This window comes from Bubalus kerabau, chromosome 20 (assembly GCF_029407905.1).
Source record: "Bubalus kerabau isolate K-KA32 ecotype Philippines breed swamp buffalo chromosome 20, PCC_UOA_SB_1v2, whole genome shotgun sequence".
Taxonomy (NCBI): domain Eukaryota; kingdom Metazoa; phylum Chordata; class Mammalia; order Artiodactyla; family Bovidae; genus Bubalus; species Bubalus kerabau.
Genome location: NC_073643.1, coordinates 23,398,134 through 23,422,588, shown reverse-complemented (window position 1 = coordinate 23,422,588; position 24,455 = coordinate 23,398,134). Strand labels below are relative to the sequence as shown.

General features: G+C 42.7%; 1 protein-coding gene across 11 annotated transcripts in view; it reads left to right on the top strand.

Annotated features, from left to right (window-relative positions):
* The window catches only part of ITPR1 (inositol 1,4,5-trisphosphate receptor type 1), a 354,068-nt gene that overhangs the window by 136,327 nt on the left and 193,286 nt on the right, over positions 1–24,455 (top strand). For 8 of the 11 annotated variants that reach the window (XM_055556993.1, XM_055557003.1, XM_055556994.1 and 5 more), the window contains 9 exons: positions 5,737–5,823; positions 7,834–7,992; positions 9,984–10,082; positions 11,299–11,382; positions 11,480–11,626; positions 16,131–16,226; positions 17,430–17,552; positions 18,192–18,236; positions 22,740–22,894. In XM_055556993.1, coding sequence (XP_055412968.1) covers positions 5,737–5,823; positions 7,834–7,992; positions 9,984–10,082; positions 11,299–11,382; positions 11,480–11,626; positions 16,131–16,226; positions 17,430–17,552; positions 18,192–18,236; positions 22,740–22,894 — 995 coding nt within the window. Of the gene's footprint in view, positions 1–5,736; positions 5,824–7,833; positions 7,993–9,983; positions 10,083–11,298; positions 11,383–11,479; positions 11,627–16,130; positions 16,231–17,429; positions 17,553–18,191; positions 18,237–22,739; positions 22,895–24,455 lie in introns of all 11 variants that reach the window. The other 3 variants (XM_055557002.1, XM_055556999.1, XM_055556998.1) reach the window with 2 other exon arrangements.

Here is a 24,455-nt window from a genome sequence, read left to right as displayed (position 1 = left end):
TTGCTGTTGTTGTTTAGTTGCTAAGTTGCATCTGACTCTTTGTGACCCCATGGACTGCAGCATGCCAGGCTCCTCTCTCCATGGAATTGGATACCCATTTCCTTCTCCAGGGTTCTTCCCAACCCGGGGATAGAACCTGCGTCTCCTTCGTTGGCAGGCAGATTCTTTACCACTGAGCTATCAGGGAAGCCTCTTGTAAATAGTGTAAACACTATTTACAGCAAGGGTTGTAAATTGAGGTTCCTCATGGCCAAGCAGGAAACCAGTTGGAACAAAGGGGTCTTGGTGGGCCAGCTTGCTCAGTGGCTCGTGCCTGTGTGCAGGTCTGGGGGCACCTCCACCTTCCAGCTGCTGCTGCATGGGAAGGTGGGCCTAGAGCTGCCGTCACATATCAAGAGAAACTAAGGACCCATCCTTTGCTGTGTTATCTTTCAGTTTTTTAAAACTCTTGGCAGCTAATTCCATTAAAGTTTAAAACACACACTCAACACCAACACCAGAATGGCTCAGGCAGGGTAAGGTTCTTGGCCACCCATTCGCAGCCTGTGATACACATGTCATTTCATCAGCAGTTCCTTTTCATGCTCCTTCCCACAAATGAACCCTGAAAAAAGCCACACAGTTGAAAACTGCAATCCTAAAGGTGACAGAGAACTTTGAACTCCTTACTAAAACAAACAACAAATGTTCTCTTTCATGCTGTTCTTGCTTTAAATAGATTTTAAAAGGAAACCAGCGCTGTCCCCTGATTTAGGATTACCGACGTGACTTTTGGGTCTTAGTTACTCTGTGCAGTTCCTACTTTCCTTGCTTAGTTGGACATTTTTCCCCCCCTCGTGTCTGAGAGTCATTCACATGCTCTAGTGTCGTCATTAAAATGCTGTATTTTGGGAAGCCGCTTGCCTTTGGGGGTGGATGGCCGGTCTCCGGGGGGTTTTCATTTTTATTTTTGTCAACTACTGTGGAGCACCCCAATCAAAGGTCAGATTATTTTAAATTAATGCCATTTAAGGAATTAGTTGTCTAGACCACTTTGACTTCCTTTTGCCTAGGCTGTGCAACATGCCGCCAGCTCTCTGAAGGACAGTGACATCTAGTGGCTGGTCGCTGTGTGTGTCTTCTTTCAGAGAGAACTGGATGCTAACCCCGCTGGTCATGATTTCCCAAGACTCTTGGCAGAATGAGGTTCCCCTACCCTTAGCAAATCATATAATTTGTTCTTCGGGCCTTGACTGCATTTCCTGACAGTGTTTCTGTCTGTTACCTTGAAATAGCACCTACATTGTTTTGGTTCTGAGAAATGATCTGTTACTTTAAGCTGGGAAGAACCAGAGGAGTGATGAGTCTTTATTGTCTTCTGAAGCCTGGGTCCTGCGTTGCTTATTTTCAGAGGCCTTAATTCAATATCATGTTATGTAATTCAGAGTTTTTTGACCTTAAATAACCTTTCCCCACTGCTCCAGTGACCTCTCTGTGGTAATGTAATAATGGTTTCTCTATTTCGGAAATAAAATAGCAGGTGACTGTGATGGGATTGGCCTTGATGTTGCTTAGGGAAACACAGTAATGCCCATGGTGAATAGTGGTGGTAGAGAGCATAGCATGGAGTGCCATTTCTTCTTTAGAAATTCGGAACTGTCCTCAAGTCATTGTGCAAGGAAAAGAGCAACAGGTACTTGATTTATTGGGATTCTTTTTAAATATCGAAAAGGTAGCACATTTAAGGTGGCTGTTTATTTACTTTTATTTTTAAATTAATTTTTACTGGATGTAGTTGCTTTATGATGTTGTTATAGTTGCTACTGTACAGCAAGGTGAAGCAGCTATAGGTTTTCATATATCCCCTCTTTTTTGGATTTCCTTCCCATTTAGGTCACCACAGAGCACTGAGTAGAGATCCCCGTGCTGTACAGCAGGTCCTCATTAGTTATCTATTTTACACTCAGTAGTCTATATATGTCAGGCCCACTCTTCCAATTCATCCCACTCTGCCTCCCCACCCTTAGCGTCCATATGTTTGTTCTCTGCGTCTGTGTCTCTATTTCTGTTTTGCTCATAAAGCTTTTTAAAAACCCAGGCTTCTTGCCATGGAGATAGGATGAAGATGCTTCTGAAAAAATGACATGTGAGTATTGTAAGAAGTGAATTTCAAAAACACATGAGTAAGAAAAGGGAAAAAAAATGGTATGCTCTCTAAATCTAAATTACCTCAAAGATAATCTTGGTTTTATATTTGGTGTGTGTCCCAGTCTCCAACCCCCTATTATTCCTGTATCTCTGTATGTTAAAGTATTAATAGGGGCATGCCGTCTCACTTCTCTTTCTTTCACCTGCTTATTTCCCCACTTACTTTGTCATGAATAAATAAGTAGTTCTGTATTTTTCATGGCTACTTGATAACTCCATGGTATAGCAGTACTGTAATTTTAGATAGGCAATCCCTATGGAGTTCAGAAATACTTAGGATCCTGACAATTTTTTTCCATTCTGGGGGAGGGGAGGGGAGTGGTTATGGCCTCATGTGCATGCCTGTTTACTTCTTAGAAGAAATTCCTGGAAAAAGGATGGCTAAGTCAAAGTTATACCCGTTGACCAACTTTTTGGTGGATATTGCCAGATTATCCTTCAGAAGGGGTAGTACAAATCCACTGTCCAAGTGTGGACTCATCTTTAGAATACACTTGAGAGATTTAATATGTTTTTTCCAAGGTTAAATCAACCTTGATCAGTGGGCCTGGGCATAGGTTGTACCTTACTTCCTTTTTATCAACCTTTTGCTTTACCTGTTGAACTAAAAATCAGGATGGATTTTTTTTTCCTGAAAGCCAAATTATATGTCAGTTATATCCATAAAACCAAGGGAAGGGAACTAATTTATTTCGTGGAGGGAGTTACCTAAAGACTGACTTGTGAACTCAACACATATACAGTATTTATGCACTTAGTAAAAGATGACATGAATGGGAGAGTTTTCTTCTTAAAGAGCCCTTATAGCAAAACTGAATTCTTAGAATGGTTCATAAACTTAATTCATGAAATGTTTACTTAGTAGTTATGTGTGGGCTTGGTCATCATTAAATCTTTTAATGGAGTTTCAGATATGATATTTGATATTCTTAGATATTTATTTTCCAGTTGTATATTTTCACTTATGATTTTACCTTTTGCCATTTAATTTAAGATTAAATTTATTTAAAGATTACCATTTAATCTTTAGAGCTACTGGTGTTAAATTAGTCTTAAATATGAAATCCGGGCCTTCTTGGTGACTAATCTGACATTTTCTTTTAGATATGCTGGTGACCATTGGATGACCACTTTTATCCTTAATCTGAGCATAGGCAGGAACTTAATATTTTAGATTAATATTTCTTAGATTGAAGCCACTGGAAATCCTTGAGAGAGGAATATCCACGAGAATTTTCCCTCTTAACCAGGAGCCCTTATATTAAGTCCAAGAAACACTACTTTAAGATTCTCTAAAGGTGAATCCTTTCAGTGTGACATGTTGAGCAGAAGGAAAAAAAAAAAAAACATGTTTGTTGGGAAAATGTTGTTTTATTTTCCTTAATTCATTGATTTTTCCACCCTTTGATATATTTTTTTCTTTCTCCAATTTCCTGTCCTTATTAGCTGAGAACTGCTTGGCAGAAAGAATAAATGGCTTTCTCCAAAGTATAAACCTGCCTTCTAAGTAGATTCAGTCCAGTGGTGTTTTTTTTCTTTGGAAAGTACCTGTGGTTACTGGAGAGCTCTCTGGAGAGGGTACAGCTTGGGCATGAAAACAGGGAGAAGGGAGGTGGGAGGAAGTGAAGGGAAGGTGTTTGTGAAGAGGAAGAGAGAGTGGGGAAGAACCGTGCCCAGGGCAGTTGCATGCCAAGGATGGCTATGGTGTCTGCACTTCTATTGTTTCTGGATGTGTCTTGAAACCATTATATTTTTGTACCTGAGAACAGCAGACTGGTAACTAATTCCAAAAGAGCAAGAGGGAAGCCTCTGAATAGACCATTGTTTTAAAGGGTTGAGATACATAGGGTAAACTTGCAGTCATCTATACGAACATAGGTAGACCCTTACCTTCCTTTAACGTGGTTTGTTTCCAGTTTAGGATTGCTGCCTGCAGCTTATTTTTCTCAAAAGATATGCCTTCCTAAAAATACCTATCTTTCCAGTAGAGGCAGAGTGGATGCTGAGCTTAATGGAAATGGGAAGATTCTTCATCCAGCCAACTTAGTCAACTTTTTGAAATTCTCATCATTAGGACATTTCTTAGTTACAGAGACTTACGCGTAACAATCACAGTTAAAATGTGTTGAATGTCTGTTTGGTGTCTAGTATGCATTTTCTCTAATCTCCATGATGAGAGAGAGGGGGGAAAAAAAAAAAGGCTTATTTTTGTCCTCGTTTTGTGGATGAGAATGCTTAGTGAGGCTCAGTGAGATTAAATAACTTGGCCAAGATGGTAAAGTTGGTTTGTGGTGGAACCAGGATCAGGTCTGAAGGGTCCTGTGGAAACAGGGACCTGGGAAGGAAACCCGTTACCCCGTGGCATCTGCTAGCATCTTGTCTCAAGGCCAGGGGAGACTCAAGGCAGAGAACGTTGGAAACAGTTCTGAAGGATACTACTGGTCATCATCAGGCATTTATCACCCATCAGATTAGAAGAAATCCCTGTTTTTTTACTTTGGTTTTACTTCGTCTGAGTTTGGGAGTCAGGGGTTGGAACAGCAGTTTAATTGCCTAGGATGAAGCTAGTTCCCCTTGAGCATGGTTATCATATGTTAACAGTCCTTACTGCGTTCTACAGGGAAATGAAGAAAAAGGACTCTGCAGGCTGGTGGCCTTGGCTGACTGTTTTGGAAACTCTCTATTCAGCTGTATCATGTTCCCTAGGCTGCCAGAGTTGGGCTAGTCGTATCAATCTGGAGTTTACCCAAATGTGGGTGTGAGATTGTCTCTTACTTACTTAGTAGCTGTGTAATTTTTTTTAAATGACAGTATTAAGCAAAATTTCAAATATACATAGTAGTAGAGAAAACAGGAATAACTCCTTTTGTAGCCAGCATTCAACTATGCATTGTCAACCAAACTTTTTCATCTCTCCGTGTCTGTTTCTTCTTTATTAAATTAGAATAATCATCTTCTCCTCAGGGAACTGCCATGAAAATTACATAAATTATAATTGGTATATAACAATAAAAATTAACACTCCATGAATCCTTCTGTGATGAGATGCCATGCTAAGTGATTCCTATGAGGTGAGAGTACTGTTTTTATTTTCATTTTACAGAAGAAGTAACTGAGGCTCACAGATGTTAAATAACACATCCAGCTCACAAAACCAGTATTTAAATCCTGTTTTATTTGACTCCAGAGCTATAAAGACAACCTTTGCAAATCATAAAAGGGCTATGCAATTTCCCTTCCAACCTTACCCTGTTTTCTTTAAAAATATATAAGCTTTTGACTTAGTCTTAGCCTAAGCAGATATCTGTGAAGTCCTTAAAAGAAAGAACACATTTTTGAAAAGTCAAAAAGGCCAACAAGCCAAAGGCGTAGTGAGTTGGAATGTTAAACCCCTTGCTCATTGCACTTAGCCTCTGGGTGTACTTAGGTAGTAATATTGACTTATTTCTGTGGTTCCTGTATGAACTGGCTATGTTGGTTCTGCATCACTGCAGAGAAATGAAACGCATTGTTGCCTCTTTGTGACCAGTCTTCCTCCTCCATAAACAGCATGCTGCAGACTTGGAAAAGAAGCAGAATGAGACTGAAAACAGGAAATTGCTGGGTACCGTGATCCAGTATGGCAACGTGATCCAGGTAGGCCAAAACCACACTTCTGTCACGAAGCTGAAACATTACAAAGAGTGAAATGAAGAGCAAGCACAGTAAACCCTATTTGGACACATAAAACTCCATGGAGACAGCCAGTTTATTGGAAAAGGTCTGGCATTTCTTCTGATTAGGCTGGGTTTTCAGTTGGTTCATTTTCAATGTGAGAGTCCACTTCTGTCCTTGGAAGCTGTTAATTTAGACTATCCACATTTTTCAGATGGGAAGCTCCTAACTAAAGAGAAGCCTGACTGTTGCGGTCTTGCCTAACTTACATTCCTAGAAAGTTCCTCATATTTGGTAAAAACTGATTCAAGGGCTGGTCACCAGAAGTAATAAGAGCAATTCTGTATCTTCAGGTAGAATATTGGATGATGATTCTCAGGTCTTACCTAATGGGTCATGAGGTTTACTTGTTTATCTCTGGTACCTTTACATTTGAAAGGATTAAACCCAATTTAAGAAATAGCTACCACAGGTTTTGCTGGAAAGAAAAAGTCCGCCTGGGTCTGTCCTTGCAGAAAACAGTCTGTGAGAAGTCCAGTGCCAAATATGGCTTTTAAAAAACCATTAAAAAAAATTGAAGTGTAGTTAGTTTACGATGTTGCGTAAGTTTCAGGTGTATAGCAAAGTGGTTCAGTTATACACATACATGTGTGTATATATATTCATTCTTTTTCAGATGCTTTCCCATTAAAGGTAATTACAAGATATTGAATATAGTTTATTGTACTGTCCAGTAGGTCTTTGTTGTTTATCTGTTTTATATATTGTAGCGTGTCTGTGTTAATCCCAAGGTCCTACTTTGCCTCTCTTTACTAATGCTAATATTAAATTTACAACTGACAGAGGAGTTCCTTCCCAATTTTTCTCCTCTGAGATTTAGGGCAAGAATTCTTGCCATGCCTCAGCTGTCTCACTAGCAAAATGGTAATAATAATGGTGTCTGCTGCCTATGATGATTGACAGGGACCTGTCACAGAGTATCCTCTGAGCACACATTGCCTCATATTTCTTATTTCCCCTAGATCTTGACATCCACTAATAGGTAATATCAGGTTACACACCACCCAAATCCAACAACTCAGTAGGTGCATGGAGGATCAGGGCTACTCATCAGAGTAAGAACGAAGGCTTGGGAACGCATTAACTTCCCCTTGGGTATCATGCCTAGGGGATGTCAGAGGCTCATGGATCAGACAAGTTACTCCTCTACTTCCAGTAACCCTGGCAGTTTGTAAACCTCCTGGAGTGTTATAGAAACTACCTGTGAACCTGGAAAGGGGGATACTGGCAGTTGGCAGTGGTGTCTCCTGCTAGTCTTATCGTGTCTCCAGAGATTGGACAAGCTTTCATATTCCCTTCTATCATCTCTTACAGCCTGTTGAGTTGGGAAGCTTTGGTTAACTCTTCCTGCTCTAGACTTACTATGGGACATTTCCCATCTAGATCTTCAGTCTTTCCATCCCTTTCATGTACCCACTTGCCAAGTATTAAGAATAGAAATTCAAGGTGGAAAACCATAGCACTCATGTTTTTTCAAATGAATTGACAATCCCCCTAATGGGGTCCTCTATTAAATTGAACTGTGTCTCTTGTTCAGAAGTGCCCTTCCTTAGCTCCACCTTTGTGTCAGGGCATATTCAGACTGCAGTTCTTTAGACCCTTTACGTGGGGTTAGACCCCTTCCTGGTAACCAATGGCAAGAGTGCTATTCTATCGGACAGCGCCCTTTACCTACCTGAATGACATCCATCTCGTCCAAGGCTGTTTTGCGGGGGAAATAATTTTCTACTCCTTTTCCTTCTACTTCTGCTCCCTTTGCTCTTTCTCCTTTTCTAATCATCCCCTTGCCCTAGGCACTTCTGTGGTTCTCCAACTTCACAGGCAGCTCAGTGGTGGGAGGAGTGTTTGATACATATTTTATATGGCTGAAAGAGAAATGGTAAAGATTCAGAGACATGCTGACAGGCACCTTATTCTCTTGGTGGTTTTCAGCTACTGCATCTGAAAAGTAATAAATACCTAACTGTGAATAAGAGGCTTCCGGCTCTGCTGGAGAAGAATGCCATGAGAGTGACATTGGATGAGGCCGGAAACGAAGGGTCCTGGTTTTACATTCAGCCATTCTACAAGCTGCGATCCATCGGAGACAGTGTAAGTGCACATTCCCAGCCCCAGGAGTGCTCCATGCCAGGCCTCCAACCATAACTGCATGCTTGAGTCAACTAGAAGAAATTTAAAGCTGGAGCCAGAGGCCTATCCTGTAGGAGGAGAAGGGACTCACTATGGAAACCAGTGTTTGGGAAACAGGGAAATTTGGAGTGAAGTGTGACCTACATACAGTAGCTCTATTTTTCCTACTGGGCTTCTGAAAAAATTCATACGAGCAGCCCATTACCTCGGTAACTTTACCACGAAAGCTGCTGTCGTGTATTACTGTCCTGGGGACTATGCCCCTCCTTCTATATCAGTGGTAGAGTAGAAGTGCTTTGCTATTTGGGAAGTAAAGTTAGAACAGAGGATGGAAAAGAAGTAGATTGAGCAGAGAAGGAGAGTGGATTTTAGGATTAGCCTCAGTTGTTCTTTGTCAGTAACTCTGCGGGTTCTTCATTCCATTTCGGTGCCTGTGTTTGGCTGTGAGCTGCGCTCTTCTGGGTAGGGGAGGTCATTAAGTTATAAAGCCCCAGAAAGTTATAAGTCATCCTTTCCAGGGCCACTTAGAACCGTCCTGATACTATCTACCTTACTGTGTGCTTATGTGGTCGTATACTTACCTATCACTATGTATAAATGCTATCATCAGTATTTCTAACCTTGTTAAGATTCTAAAATAGTTGTTTCTACCAAAAGAAATATGGGTTTAAACAGTGTGAAATTCTTACCAAATGCTCAGCTAGCCTCCACCTGAAACTGAATTTTGCCATTTTTTAATATTTAAGTATACAAACTCCGGGTAGTTTCAAAATGTTTTAGTTTATATGTGTGTGTATTAAAGTATATACAATATACCTGAAGTATCTAGTGCCAGGGCACACCACCCACCCCCACCCGGGCAGCTGGTATACAGCAGTGATCATCAGCTGAGTATAAAAGAACTCGTCCAGAAAAGCTTACATTTCAGCCAAATGTTTGGGGTTTTTTTTTAATGTACTGAACATAATTATATTCATTTGGAGTTAGAGAAAATTTGATAGTATGTCTTCCCCAAATGCATCAAACTGAGAAGAGATGGGTTTTACATCTTAGGAAACCATCCTTTCCATTCTTTTTCCTTCTGCTTCCGTGATAATAGACAAGGAAGGGTGCTTTGTTCTGAACTTCATCTCTAGCATGTCCTTTGCTTCCCTGTCCTTTATGCTTATCTTTTTATCTGTGCCTTGGTTGAGAAAATTAGATGGTTTTGAATTCTTACCCTTGTAGAATAGTGTTTTTTTGAGCACTTGTAGAATAGTGTTTTTCAAAGGACAGGGTATCTATCTACGTATAGGCTAAGAGATCAATTTAGTAATTTGTGACTTTTATTTTAGAAAGTGGAATAGAATAGATTGTATCAAGCTGTGTTGAACATAATGGGGATAAGATTGTTTGGCGTGGGTAACTTTTGTGTTAGATAAAGAGATATGTATATCTGTGCATACATGCATATATGTATGTATACACACATACATATACACATATATCTACATAAGTATGTATGACCAGGTCATAATAGAAAACATATTTCTTAATATGACTTTTCAAAAAAGTATAAAAGTCATTGCTTTATAAATGTATAGCTTTATTTTCTCAAAGGTAAAGACTTACTTCAGACAATATTCTGCTTCTACCCCTAAAACTTAGTGCCTTAACTGAATCTAACAGAGGGAGGGCTTTTTTCTTCCTGCTTAGACTAACTTTGAAAGCATCTTTAGGTAATCAATAACAATTGTGGGCAAAAATTTACCTTTAGTCTTGTAAATATCACCCCCTCCTGATCAGGGTCAGGCTTTTAAAACTGTGCCTTTGTGCCGTATCATTCTACCTGCTGGAAACTGAGCCTTCTTCTATGTAGACTCTTATGGCTTCTCCCCAAACTAGCCACTGCTCATTCTGCAGTCCTGATGTTTTTTTTTTGTGAAACGCTCTGTGGGTTCTTTGTTTTTCAGGTGGTCATAGGTGACAAGGTTGTTCTGAACCCCGTGAATGCCGGCCAGCCCTTACATGCCAGCAGCCATCAGCTGGTGGATAACCCAGGCTGCAATGAGGTAAGAGAAATCCAGTTACGACTTGTGAGCAGCATGTGCTATGGGAGCCCTCAGCCTTCCTGAGACCAGAGCATGGGCATGCTGACAGTGACTTGAGTCCTGACTCAGGACAGTGTACCCATTTTACAGGCGAGGAAACCAAGACTCAAAGCCAGGCCTGTCACACGAGGCTGTGTAAGCCTGTTCCGTCAGTGGGAGCTGATAGTCATTTCAGGCCTCAGTTTGCTAAGCTTTGTATCACTGGGAGACCATTTTTCTAATTTCTTAAACCAGAGGAGGCTCCCTTGTACCAATGCTTTTTGGCTAGAGGAGCACCCTTTTCTAATTAGTCCCCTAAAGAGAGACCCTTTCACTAATTCCCCTACGTTGGCAGCTATGAACACACCTGCAAGAGTAACATCTTGCTTTTGGCAATACATCTACTTAAAGTAATTGGCAATTACAGGACACAAGGACAGTAGCTTGATTGTGACATGAATATTTGCTTAATGGTGGAGGGCACAAGGTCTGGAGTCAGATATTATGGATTCAGATCCCGAATCTGCCCTTCTCTACCTCTGTGACTGTAGATTCATTACCCAGTCTCCCCAGGTATCAGTTTTCCTACCTCTGAAATGGACATGATGGTTATTGCTATTTTTCAGGGTGGTGGTGGTTGTTGTTTAGTCACCAAGTCACCATCCGTTTTGTGACCCCATGGACTATAGCCCACCGGCTCCTCTGCCCATGGGATTTCCCAGGCAAGAGTACTGGAGTGAATTGCCATGCCCTCCTCCAGGAGATCTTCCTGACCCATGGATCCACCCTGCATCTCCTGCACTGGAAGGCAGATTCTTTACCACTGAGCCACCAGGGAAGCCCTTTTAGGGTGTTGCTAAGGATTAAATATATTAGTGAATGTTGGCCCAGTGCATAGAATGTCTTTAGTGTACAAACAGTGGCTGCAAAGAAGATGTCATTCCAGAAGGGTGAAACTTACTTCCCTTAGCCACAGCTGGAATATACATAGCGATTGGTAGAAATTATCCATTTATTACCAGAGACTTCTAACAGGTCAATTGAATGTGCAAGTTCTATGGTCTTAATGATGCCAGTCTTTACGCTTGGAGGGCTGAAGCACAATCTTGTTTCTTGGACAGAGGTGAGGCCCTTTGGGGCAGGAAGACATAGTTGTTGAGGGATATGTGAAAAAATAACTCTTAAATTTGCTTTCCAGGTCAATTCCGTCAACTGTAACACAAGCTGGAAAATAGTCCTTTTCATGAAATGGAGTGACAACAAAGATGACATATTAAAGGGGGTAAGTTGGATACATGACTGGCTGGGCAGCACTTGGCTCGTCTTCAGTTCTCTCTTAAAATGCACTTTCCTTAACCCCTCTGTGTGTCGACTTGCAGGGTGACGTGGTGAGGCTGTTCCATGCCGAGCAGGAGAAGTTTCTTACCTGTGACGAGCACAGGAAGAAGCAGCATGTCTTTCTGAGAACCACCGGCCGGCAGTCTGCCACATCTGCCACCAGCTCAAAAGCCCTGTGGGAGGTGGAGGTAAGGGACGGCGCAGGGCAGGCAGGGAGAAAGGATGCATGGGTTTATAGGAATAAAGTCAGATCCAGGTACTTCAACCTACCTTGTTCCAAGGGATGACTTGGGATAACTAAGAGAAACAAACACATCACGCCGTATCAGAAGGATGCACGGTAACCCAACTCTCACCTGAAAATTTCCAATTTCCCTTCTCTGGGTCATCCAATCATCTCTTGCTTCTGTATTTTTCTTTCCCTTGCTCAGTTATGTATCACAACAAGTGATCAAGTGCCTAACCAGCATGATGGTAGGTGAGTGCATATTGGTGACAGGACAAAAAGATGCCCATCTGATAACTGGATGGTGAAGGTGATGGGAGGCACATTCCTTGTCCTCTGGAGGTGATGAAGGAGTTTGAGGTTGGGCAAGGGTTTAAGAAAGACTTCCTGAAGGCACTAGCATCTGAGCTGCTACTAACAGGATAACCTATATTTCAGAAAGAAGAGATGAACAGAGTAGGTCACTTCTTGTAAGATGCTGATGTGGACTTGGAAATAGCAGGCAGCCTTGGTTTAGAACTCAGTAACCTCATTTGAGGAGGAGCAGAGGATCGTCCTGCGAAACAAAACAGAAACTGTTCTCGGAGACCAGATCTTGAAGGGCAATATATCCAGGCTGTAGGAACCTGGGACTTGACACATAAAGCAAAAAACTATTAAGAATATCAGAACCCTACAGAAGTAACTGTGACTGACTTTAGAAACTTAAAGTACTGCATCTTCTTCACTTGCAAATTAGTTGAAATGAATGAAACATGCAACCTTTTGAGGAGAGTTTCTGTCGTATAGACTTTGAAAACGTTGGTTACTTACAAGTCTACTTCAGAACATCTATATTTTTTCTTCTAATAATAAACAACTGTCTTAATTTTTACTCCCCCCCAAAACCTTTTCCTGCCAGTTTTCCCTCTGAATAGCCTAGGGAAACACTGAATTTATTCCTTTTTTATTGTTTTCTTGAAGATTTTAGAAACAAAAGGGCCCCTTCAAAATAAAAGAAGGAAGACAACACCATGTATCTTATATTTCTCATCATGATTTAGGATTTTCATTATACATCTTCGGCATATTCCCTGTCAGTTTTACATAGTGTTAATCTTTTCCCATGTGAAGTAAGAACTTTACAATAGTGTACAGTTGAATCTTGAACAATGTGGGAGTTAGGGACACTTGCCCTCTGCATGGTTGAAAATCTGTGTATAACTGATAGTTGGCCCTCTGTGTTCATGGTTCCTCTGCATCGTGAGTTCATCCAACCATGTAGAACTGTAATATTTAATATGGAAAAACCCATGTGTAAGTGGACCCATGCAATTCAAACCAGTATTGTTAAAGGGCCAACCCTACTTCTCTTTCTCCCTTCCTGTCCTCTTGGTGTTATTCTCTTATGTTTTACCACTGTGTGTGTGTGTGTGTGTGTGTGTGTGTGTGTGTATATATATATATAAACTCAATAGTGCATTTTTACTTACTTTGCCTTGTTTAAGGAGTCATTTGTATGCTAAAAACATGGGAAAATGAGAAATTAGGAGTCTTTTATCTACATATTTGGACTTCCCTTGTGGCTCAGCTGGTAATGAATCCGCCTGCAATGAGGGAGACCTGGGTTCAATCCCTGGGTTGGGAAGATGCCCTGGAGAAGGGAAAGGCTACCCACTCCCATATTCTGGCCTAGAGAATTCCATGGACTGTATAGTCCCTGGGGTCGCAGAGTCAGACATGACTGAACGACTTTCATCCACATAGTTATCCTCTCCAGCACTTCATTCCTTGGTGTAAATTGAGTTTTCATCTGGAATTATTTTCCTTCAGCCTAAAGAACTTCTTTATCATTTCTTGTAGGGCAGGTCCACCACTGGCCAACTCTCTCAGCTCTCATTTGAAAATAAGAAAGTAGCTTTATATTTGTGAAGATACCTTTATTTCACCTTAATTTAAAAAAATATATATTTTTCCTTTTTTGAGATAAAAGCTGCATGGAGATACAATTCATACATCACACAGTTCCCAGATAAAGTGTATAGTTCTCCATGGTTTTTAGTAGATCCAAAAGAAGCCCTGGACTCCTAGCAATCACACCTCATTTCTCTTCAGACTTGCCCCCTCCCCGCCTCTGGTGACCACTGCCCCACTTTCTATCTCTCTAGATTTGCCCGTGTTGAACATTTCATATACATGGTATCCTACAATATGTGGTCCTTTGTATCTGACTTCTTTTACGTAGCATATAGTTTTCAGAGTTCATCCATATTGCCCTGCATATCCATATTTAATTTCCTTTTATGTCAAACAATATTCCATTGTATGGACACGCCATATTTACCATATTTTATTTTTCATTGGCATTTGGATTATTTGTTCTTTGGGGCTGTTGTGAAGACTGCTGCTGTGAACATTCGGGTACGAGCTTCTGTGAGGCGTTTCAGTTCTCTCTGGGTGGGATTGTGGGGCATATGGTAACTTCATTTAACCTTTTGAGGAAAGGCTGCTCTATCTTGTTGGCACTATTGTGTGTTCCAAACTGCAGTGTATTAAAGATTCTGATTACTTCATACAGCCTTCATTCACAAAAGGTATTTTTGTTGACAATGAAATTTTATGTAAACAGTTTTCTCTTTTCCTACTTGAAGACGCTAATCCATTGTTGTCTTGCATGCATTATTTCCTGATGTGAATTCACTGGTTTTCTTTTCTTTTTTCCCTTTTTTGTCTTTTTTTCCCCCGAAAGTGAAAGTTTCTCAGTCGTGTCTGACTCTTTGTGACCCCCGTGGACTGTACAGTCCATGGAATTCTCCAGGCCAGAATACTGGGGTGGGTAGCCTTTCCCTTCTCCAGGGGATCTTCCCAACCCAAGGACTGAACCCAGGTCTCCCACATTGGAGAGGGATTCCTTACCAACTGAGCTATCAGGGAAGCCATAGCTTTCTGCCTCTTAGCTACTTAAAAAAAAAAAAAAAAAAAGCCCTAGTTTTTTTCCCCTATCTACTTAAAAAATTTTCTTTTTATTTCTGGTTTATATTTATCTTATTATGTGTCTTAATGATTGTGTGAGTGTGTATGTATTTATGCTACTTTGAAGTCATTGAGTTTCTTGAGATTTGTGCATATGTATCAAAGTGGGAAATTTGAGGGTTACTATTTCTCACGTGTTTTTCCAGCCCCCACCAACCCCCGTGGACAGACTGGATCCTTTGTGTCTGAAGGGTCACATTTTTCTGATTCTTGCCTGTCCACTGCTTTATGATAATATGCCATACATTGTGATGTCACTGTGTTGAGAATCCAGATTCTGCTGCTTTCCTTTAAAGAGTATTGACTTTTGTTTTGTCAGACAAAGAAAGTTCTGGATCGCTTTGATCCTTTGGAGGTTTGTTGCAAAGCTTCATTAGGTCACGTGTACTGTAGCATTTGTTTTGGGGGCTGTGCTAGGCCAGCTCCTAAGATATGACCCTTTCATTGTCTATACTGAATGCCCCAGGTGTTCAACTAGTCACTCCTCTAGCTGGGTAGGTCAGAAACCTTCTAGCCGAATGTGATCTCCCAGATTGTTGAGCTTACCACTTCCCTCTCATTTTATATTAGGCCTTGGGCGGGGAGGGGAAGAGTCTTGCTGTACACACATGCAGCTTCATGTTCAACCAAAGACTATAGGAGGCCCCGTGCAGATTTCTGGAGTTTCTTTCTGGGGAGCTCTGTATTCTCCCCTCAGTCTCCTTGAATTCTGACGTATCTACTCAACCCACTGAGACTGGAGCACTCTATGTGAGTTCTCCTTCCTGATGCTTCCATCCGAAGAGGACCTCCCAGCCGGAAACTGGAGCGGTCATGAAGATCACCTTCTTTCCCTTTCCTCAGAGAGCACAGTTGTGAACTCTGTGTCATCCAGCATCAGTACCCAGTCGTTTTGTCTGTTTTATGTAGTTTTCTCATTGTCTGTGGCAAGTCCCTGTACTGTGTGTACTGTCTGATTATGGCACCAACTACCATTGCCAGTATTCCATCCTGAGCAGATGCCAGTTACATTTATTGTTGTAGTAACTTGTTCCAGGCACTGTGAGTGTCTGGCTTCAGAGCACAGACTTGGGCATGTGCCACAAGGCACAAGGGCATAGATAGGTTGCTGTTACAGGTTTTCATGAGACTCATTTTTGTTTGTTTTACCTTTTGTGGATGAAGTCCAGAATCTTAGCTTCTTCCTTATGATTAAGGCAGATAATCTGAAAACCAATTGAACTTTGTTTTACAACCATTTCATGTTAATTAGGGGACTCTACTTCTCCTTTGGAGAAATATTACTTAAAATTACATGAGATCCTTGGAGCAGTTTTATTGGAAGATAATAATTGTTTGTCAGCTAGGAAACATCACTTCTGAACTATGACTTCTATGTGATATTTCAGATTCAGTGTCATCCTTATATGGGTTGACATTTCTTCTACTCCTATTAATCATTTCTCTTCTTGCAGGTGGTCCAACATGACCCATGTCGGGGAGGAGCAGGGTACTGGAACAGCCTCTTCCGTTTCAAGCATCTTGCTACCGGGCATTACTTAGCAGCAGAGGTAGGTGGCAGCCCTGTGATTTTTCTCTTTCTATGGTAATGCACTTCTCTTTCCTCACTTACCTGTAGCCGTTGGGTAGTTAGAGACTTAGGGTGCTGCTCTGTTACCTAGCTTTTCCTTCTGTTTCTCTGTTTCCTTCCACCTTATTTCCCTACTTATGAACAAGAAGCAAAAATAATGAACACATTTTAACATTTGACAGGGATTCTGATCAAGATGTGGGGAGAAAGTCAGTTAGAAAACAATGCTGTCATGAGAATGTCATGTCCAGCATGCTGACTATAGTTAATAATACTCTATTGTTTATATTTGGCTCTTGAATGACATGGATTTGAACTATACAGGTCCAGTTACCTGTGGTTATGGCAGCCCATTCCAGTATTGCCTGGAAAATTCCGTGGACAGAGGAGCCAAGTGGGCTATGGTCCATGGAGTCACAAAGAGTCGGACATGACTGAGCGACTGAGCACATTCTTCAATAGTAAATGCTGCATAACTAAACAGTTTCTGTGGCTGGTAGAATTTGAGAATGCAGAAGAACTGCAGATGTGGAGGAATCGCAAATTTGGAGAAAGTGAAAATGTTAGTCATTCAGTTGAGTCCAATTCTTTGCAACACCGTGGTCTGTTGATGGATATCTCCAGGCAAGAATACTGGAGTGGGTTGCCATTCTCATCTCCAGGAGATCTGCCTGACCCAGGGATCGAAGCCGGGTCTCCTTCATTGCAGGCAAATTCTTTACTGTCTGAGCTACCAAATTTGGAGGGCCAACTATAAATTATATACCCATTAACTTCAGCCTTGTTCAAGGGTGAGATGTATTTGAAGGTGGCTAAGAGAATAGATCTTAAAAAAAAAAAATCACACTAATCTGGGCTTTAGGATTATCTTTCTATTTTGCTCTTGGATACTACTCTCCCCACATCTTATTGTTTACCAACCCTAATCCTAAGGTAAATGACCAAGACTCGGCTGTAGTGCAACATGGTATGTAAAGCTAGACGCATTAAAACACATAAAGAATTACGTGATTTTATAGAGCTTGCTCACAGAATCAGTGGATTCGCCAAGATCCTTTACTTATAGGAATGTAAAACATCAAGGAAGTGTGTTTTAAATGCCCATGAAGGGTATTTGAGGAAAGCAAGACTCAGCGATGAAGCATGGGAGGAAAATTTCCTTTTAATTTTTGTATTAATTAAGGAGTCATCTTACCGTGTGGCAGCTGTTGCACTTTACTCTGACCTGCTGGAAGATGTACGATGCATATTCATACCCGACTCTAGCCGTACATCAAAAGACTCCTGCTGTTGGCTGGCACCACTGGTGAGACTGCTCAGAGATTTGCAAGGTGATGTGTGGGCATCAGACTGTGGCAGCTGACCTCAGTCTAAATGTGCCAAACCCTCTGGGATGCCTGACACTTGTGTGAACCGATGATTTTTGATATACTGAAGAGCCGAAGATCAAGACTAAGTTGAAATTTATAATGGAGCCATAGAAACTGGGCCCAGCTAACCAGCTCTGAGAAATGTCGGTGACATGGTTTGCCGGAGGTCACTGGATGTTGCATTATCTGTTATGTTCTGGGGTGAATGTAACTCTTGCTGAAAGCCAGACCACTTTTTTTTATTTCTAACTTGAAATAAGCAGGATTATCAATGACTGGATACTGATCTTTTATTTATTTCAGGCTTTTAACTGTTGCTTTGCTAGTGGATTCTCTGTGTTCCTCTGTCTACACTTGAGAGCCATCTGTCAGTTACTGGTAGATTGTTGTTCCGTGTGTGTTGTACTCATGTGACGTGTGTTGTTGTTGTGGCATGCTGGTTTCGTGAACAGAGGGAAGGGATAGGTTCTTAGCTGTCCAAAGATGTTCGCAGGCCTTGATGTCTCCTGCAAGCGGGGCCGAGTCCTTGAGAAAGCAATGGATGTTTTAATTTCCTAATGATTCTTTTTCATCAGGTAGACCCTGACTTTGAGGAAGAATGCCTGGAGTTTCAGCCCTCAGTAAGTATGGGCAAGAGCCTTCTCGTCTTCGTCTGGTAGGGTGAGGCCATATGATCTGGAACCCCATGTAAGAAGCTGCCCCTGTGATCACTAAGTGCTGGGGAAGGGGAGACCTCCACTGCCCTAAAAGAGGGTCTTGTTCTGTGCTTCCCTTGCGGGCAGCCATGTCCCCTTGTGTCCTGATTGGTCCAAGAGACTGTTGGTCATGATACTCTTTCTGTGTGCTTACTCAGGGGGTTTCCATGTCTTAAGTTGCAGAAGTTCAAGGTATCTCTTGGAATACTGCTAGGTTGGACACAGTGATGGTCTCTGTAGAGCCAGCCTTTTATACATGAATGTTCTGTTGCTGTTGACCTGAAGCTGTGACTCACCAAGATTTCTTCAAGGAATAAGCATGTAGGGTGGACACTGTTGTTTAGACCGTGGAGGTAACATGTGAGGCTTTACCTCTGGTTAGGCACTCAGTGGTCTAACTCTCTGTCCTCTCTGCTAAGTCAGAAATAGATTTTGTTATGTGATTTAGAATTTTAATGCTGGATCTTTAAGCTGGATCTTTCTTTGGAGGCCTTATTGCCAATCCTGATATGGAGGGATTGGGGGGTTTTGGTGTCCACAGCGTGAAGAGGGCAGCGGTTGTGTTACAGGGAAATGGTGGGTGTTAGTCATGGAGTTCTCTTGTGGAGTGCTTCATTCTGGTCTAAGATGAACAAAACAGAACCAAAACCAAATAGTTGCTGCTCTGTTCGACATTGTGTGTCCATGTGATCATCTTGATGATGAATATGGTAGGTGGTATTAAGGGTATTATCTTTTAGTACAATTTGGAAAACATTGGATGTTGACATTGTACATTAATGAAGGGATTGAGGCGGAGATAACACACAATGTAGTTGTCTTTGAAAGTGTTGTGAATTCTGCAGGAAGCCATGAACTTTCTAGTTAGATTTGAGCAGAGGTTAGCTTTTAAGAAATGCAGAGGAGTTCTCAGTGAGAATTCCTGCCCTTAGTTCCTGGACTTGCTGGCGGAGTTCATCTTCTCTTTCCACCCCTTGTGGGAGCACTGGACGGCCCTGTTCCTTCCGTTTATGCCCTTCACCCTCGCTACTGGAGCCCATTTGGAAAGCTGACCTTCTACAACTGCTGTGAGCTGAAAAAAAAACACTGACCCAGTCGTGCTCTCCACCCCCACGCAGGGCAGTCTCTGCACATCATCCCAGCATTGTCCTCACCAATCATTGTTCCAACACTTGGACTGGAAGGGGCCTCAGTTTTCAGAAGATAATTCATCCTGGCACCTTTCTTATTTTGAGAGTCAAGATGGCCTTTGGGTCACTTGCTTCCCTGGGTCTTGGTGCCACTATCTGAGGCTGCACAGAGTAAGACTCCCCTTGGAGGTGACTTTGAGGGGGACCTGTGGCTTCTTTAAGTGTGAGCTGATGTCCGAGTGAACCTTGAGTGCTGTGGGGAACAGGACTGCTCTCCCAGCCTGTCTGTGTGTGAGGGAAAGACAGGCATGTGTGTAGCGTAGGAGGAAGAGCAGAGTGATCGAAAGTAGGGCAAAGAAAGAGACAGACTTGGGTTTATTCATTTTTATTTTGTTTATTTGTTTGGCTTTACCGGGTCTTTGTTGCTGCGCGTGGGTTTTCTCTGATGTGGTGTGCAGATTTCTCATTGCAATGCCTCCTCTCGTGCAGCACGGGCTCTAAGGCGTGCAGACTTCAGTAGTTTCAGTTCCCGGGCTCTACAGCACAGCCTCAGCAGTTGTGGTGCACAGGTTTAGTTGCTCCGCAGCATGTGGGATCTTCCCAGACCTGGGATGGAACCCATGTCCCCTGCATTGGCAGGTGGATTCTTAACCATTGGACCATCAGGGAAGTCCCAGACTTGGGTTTAAATAGCAGTGTGCATGCTCAGGCATGTCCAACTCTTTGCAACCTCTTGGACTGTAGCCCTCCAGGTGCCTCTGTCCTTCGAGTTTTCCAGACAAGAATACTGGAGTGGGTTGCCATTTCCCACTCCAGGATGCACTGCTTGTGCGCTGTATGGTTCTGGACAAGTTCCGTTCCCTCTTTGAAACCGACTTCCTTTATCTGTACGTGCGGACAATACGCTCGTTGTAAGGATGGAGTGAGATGCTCTGCAGATGAAGTGCCTGGCCCCTAGTAAACACTTGGCATATTTGTGAGTTGCAGAGGATAATAACTGTTTTCAGTGCCTTTTCCCCACCGGTTTGTCTGGGCTGCCCAACAGCTCCACGAAGGAGGTAGAGCAGATCCTTCCATCTTCATTTGATGCGTGAGGAAGCAGGAAGTGGTCCTCACTGGCCACATGCCTTGGGTCTCTGGAAGTACATTCAGCTGTCTCCTCTTTCGTGTTTCTCTGTGCCAGGGCAGCATGATGTGGCAACAGGCCTGGCTGCAGATCTGGACTGTGTTGCTCCAGCTGCTCAGGTTGTTGCATGAGTGGGGGTCCTTGTGGAGGTGGGGTGCCAGGAAGCTCACGGTGCACCTACGAGCTCCTGCCTCTGGAGGGGATGGTGTCCACGTCGGGAGGGTCCTTCACCCTCTTCTTGGCTGGGACCCCTGGCAGTTGGGAAGAAGAAGCTTCTCATTCTGCTTATTGATCATGTATTTCCTGAGACTGGCACCCCAAACCTGTGGTCTTACCTGGGACTGCACTCAGCTTTGTGGTTCTCCTCTTTCTGAATCCAGTGGCCTTTGAGCCATGGGCTTGATGCACAGGGACAGAAAGAACTTGAGTATAGCTGTGGGCTGATGGCCTTGTGCACATGTGCCTCTGCTCCCACTAGGTGGCACACGCCGACCGCACACAGCAAGCATGGGATGCTTGGCTGAGTCACAGGCCACGGGCCGTGGACTCAGTGCAGCTCTCCATTTTCTCTGGATGTGTGGCTGGTCTGGAGATTAACTGCCAGCCTGTAGCTGAGCTCCATGTCTCACACTGGAACCAGGTCAGGGTTTTTTCTGAGAGTGGTGTGTGCAGTACTGGTTCGAAGAGGACAGATTCCATTCAAAGTGATTTCTCGTGAGTGGAGCCCGGGGAGATGCTCTGGTGTCCTCCAGCTGATGTTTGTGTGGGTGTAGATAGAAGAACCACTAGGGTGGCGTTGTTCAGATAGAGGTACAGGGCGTGAGGGCTTCCCAGATATGTCAGTGATAAAGAATCCACCTGCCAGTGCTGGAGACTCGAGTTCAATTCCTCGGTCTGGAAGAGTCCCTGGAAAAGGAAATGACAACCCACTCCAGTATTCTTGCCTGGAGAATTCCATGGCCAGAGGAGCCTGGTGGGATACAGTCCATGGGGTCATGAAGAATCAGACATGACTGAGCTACTCAACAACAGCAATAGGGTGTGAGCGGAGGAAGACAGAGATGTGTGATATTAGAAGAGCTGTTTGCATTTTCTTTTCTTTCTTTCCTTTCTTTCTTAATTCATTCCTGTATCCCTCCCTCCCTTCTTTCTTTCCTTCCTTTTTTTTTAACAGGCAAAGGTTGATGCCTCTGATGGACTAAAAAAGCAGACTTGCCCAGAATCCTAGAACTCAGGCCCCATGGAATGAAATTCTCTCACACTCTCTACTTTGCCTGTTAGATTTGCTTTTCTTTTCTCCATTCCATTTGGAGAGGAAGCAGGGCCTCAGCCCAAGCAAAGCAAGATGGAGACAAGGGAAATGTGGTTTTCCTAGTAGTTGCAGGTGGATACTGTCATCTTGCAAGGATGTTAAACTTCAAAAATAATCTGGTGCAGAGTCACAGGGCAGAGCGCGACCTCGTGCAGCCTGTCAGAGCAGACACCAGGCTCAGCACACTACTGCAGTCTTCTTCGGCAGATGGGCTTCGGAGACTGGTTGCATCTTTACAGCTTTGTGGGAAAGCTTTCATTGTTGTTCATCAGCCTTCATTGTCAGAGATTGTCTTCAGTCTCTGCCATATCCTGCATGTAGCAGGAGAGGCCCCTTTTCCCCCTGAATGGTCCTTGGCAATTACTTAATTAGGAGCACTTTTTCAGGGCTAGTCTGACATCTCAAATATTTTTCTTGGCCACATGGGGAAAACTGCTTACGAACACTTGGATTCAGGTTTATTTCATTGCATCTTTTTTTCCTGGGAAATAACTGTGTCATCTTCTTGCTAGACGGTTTCACTGGAGGCTAACACCACCACCCGTAAACCACACCCAGAGGCTAAGTTTTCTCAAAGTGTTTCTCCTCTCTCCCACCCACTGCCCAAGGATGTACCACATAGAACACTCTACCCGTGGACAGTTATATAGCATTGCAGCACAGGGAGGCAGGGTGTAAACATTCTTGGCATGGGTGGCCAGCTCTCGTCTTTGGTGACCGCTCTGAAGCTGTGGTACTTCTCCTGACAACTGCTGATGTTCACGAGTGCTTCTTCCCCGTTCCTGTGGACAGAGCAGTGATTGTAGTGAGGCAAGGGCGTAGCGTGCAGAATCCTTGACCTGATGACTTTTCCTCCCCAGGTGGACCCTGATCAGGATGCCTCCCGAAGCAGATTGCGAAATGCCCAAGAGAAGATGGTGTACTCCCTGGTCTCTGTGCCCGAGGGCAATGACATCTCCTCCATTTTTGAGCTGGACCCCACGACGCTCCGTGGAGGCGACAGCCTCGTCCCGAGGTAGGAGTCCAAAGAGGCTTACCACAAGTGAGTTTGTGTTGCCTGACTGGGTTTCTTGGAATCCAGAATATCATCTTCTTTCTTGGAGCTTTCATACAGGATTTGGTATAGGATTTGTTTTGGTTGCCTATTGAAATGATATCTAATTTTTATTTTTCAAATGGCTCATCGGTTGTAAGTTCTCAGTAGTTGCGTGAGATGTGCTGTGTTTAGGTGAACAAGCCAAACCCTTAAGCTCAGGTAGCTCAATATTTCTAGTTTTTTTACTCTCTCGCTTCTTTTCCCAAACGTGAGCGATCTCGTGAATTGAATAAACCCTTGAAAAGAAATTCTAGAAAATGGAACATTTGAAATGCACTCAGTCCATAGTAAATTTTATTAGTGATATTGAGAGATCAGATCAGTCTTCTTCAGTTATTTTAATTAACTTTTATTCTTAGTTTTGTTGCATAAAAATGCATTCTAGGGGAAAATAACTGGACCATAAATGGAACAAAAAACTCACTCTTAACAAAATCAACAAAAGTATTAATAGTGACTAACACTTCAGTGGTGACTTCATGCCATTTATAATGCTAAATGCTCATGTTATATATATAATTTCATCTTCATCAAAACCCCTGTGAGATAAGTAGTATTATTTGCCCCTTCTTAGAGGGTGAAGACAGAGGCTCAGAGAATTGAAACAACTTATCACAAGTAAGTGAGGCCCATCGCAGAGCCCAGAATCTTAAACATTTAAGACAGACAAGGCTGTTCTGGCGATTCAGACTCTTCAACACATTCTTGGGTAGTGGAGGTCTCACGGCCCGTGGTAGGTTGTACACAAGGCCTGTCTCTCTGAGGATTCCTGTGATTATTCCTGTGTATCATTGCCATTTAACTGCTCAGCCAGAGTTGGGCTGTGAAATTGTTAAGTGCAGCTTGGGTGCTGTCAGAACTGGAGAAGAGGCTTCTCTTGTACTGGGTCCTCTTCCTGTCCCTCTCAGAGTCATACACTGAAACTGTGTCCACACAGAAGAGAACCTCACAGGGAGGCCATTAATTACCGTTCAGTGCAATGATCACTGGCTCCTGCCCTCTGCTGGGTCATGAACGCCTTGAGAATCTGGGGAAAACTTAAGATGTCCTCCTGTTAGATCCCAAATACGTGCACAGCTTCACGTACTCCCAAGTTTGTCCCGATGTAGACTGCTTCTAAAGAAATGTAACAGATATACTGAGATACAATTCATGTATCATACAAGTGACCTGCTTAAAGTGCTCAATTCATTGATTTTTATTAGATTAGCAGAATTGGGCAGCCATCATCAGAATAGATTTTAAGAAAAATTTCATCACTGCAAGAAGGAGCCCTGTGCCTGTTAGCTGTCACTCTCATCTCTCCATCCTCCATTCCCCAGCCTTAGACTAAGCTACATTTTGTCTCTATTGGTCTACCTGTCCTGGACATTTCATATAATGGAATCACTTGTGGCATTTTGTGACTGACCTCTTTCACTTAATGTATTTTTTTTTTAAGATTCATCATTTTGTAGCATGTATTCATTTCATTTTATTC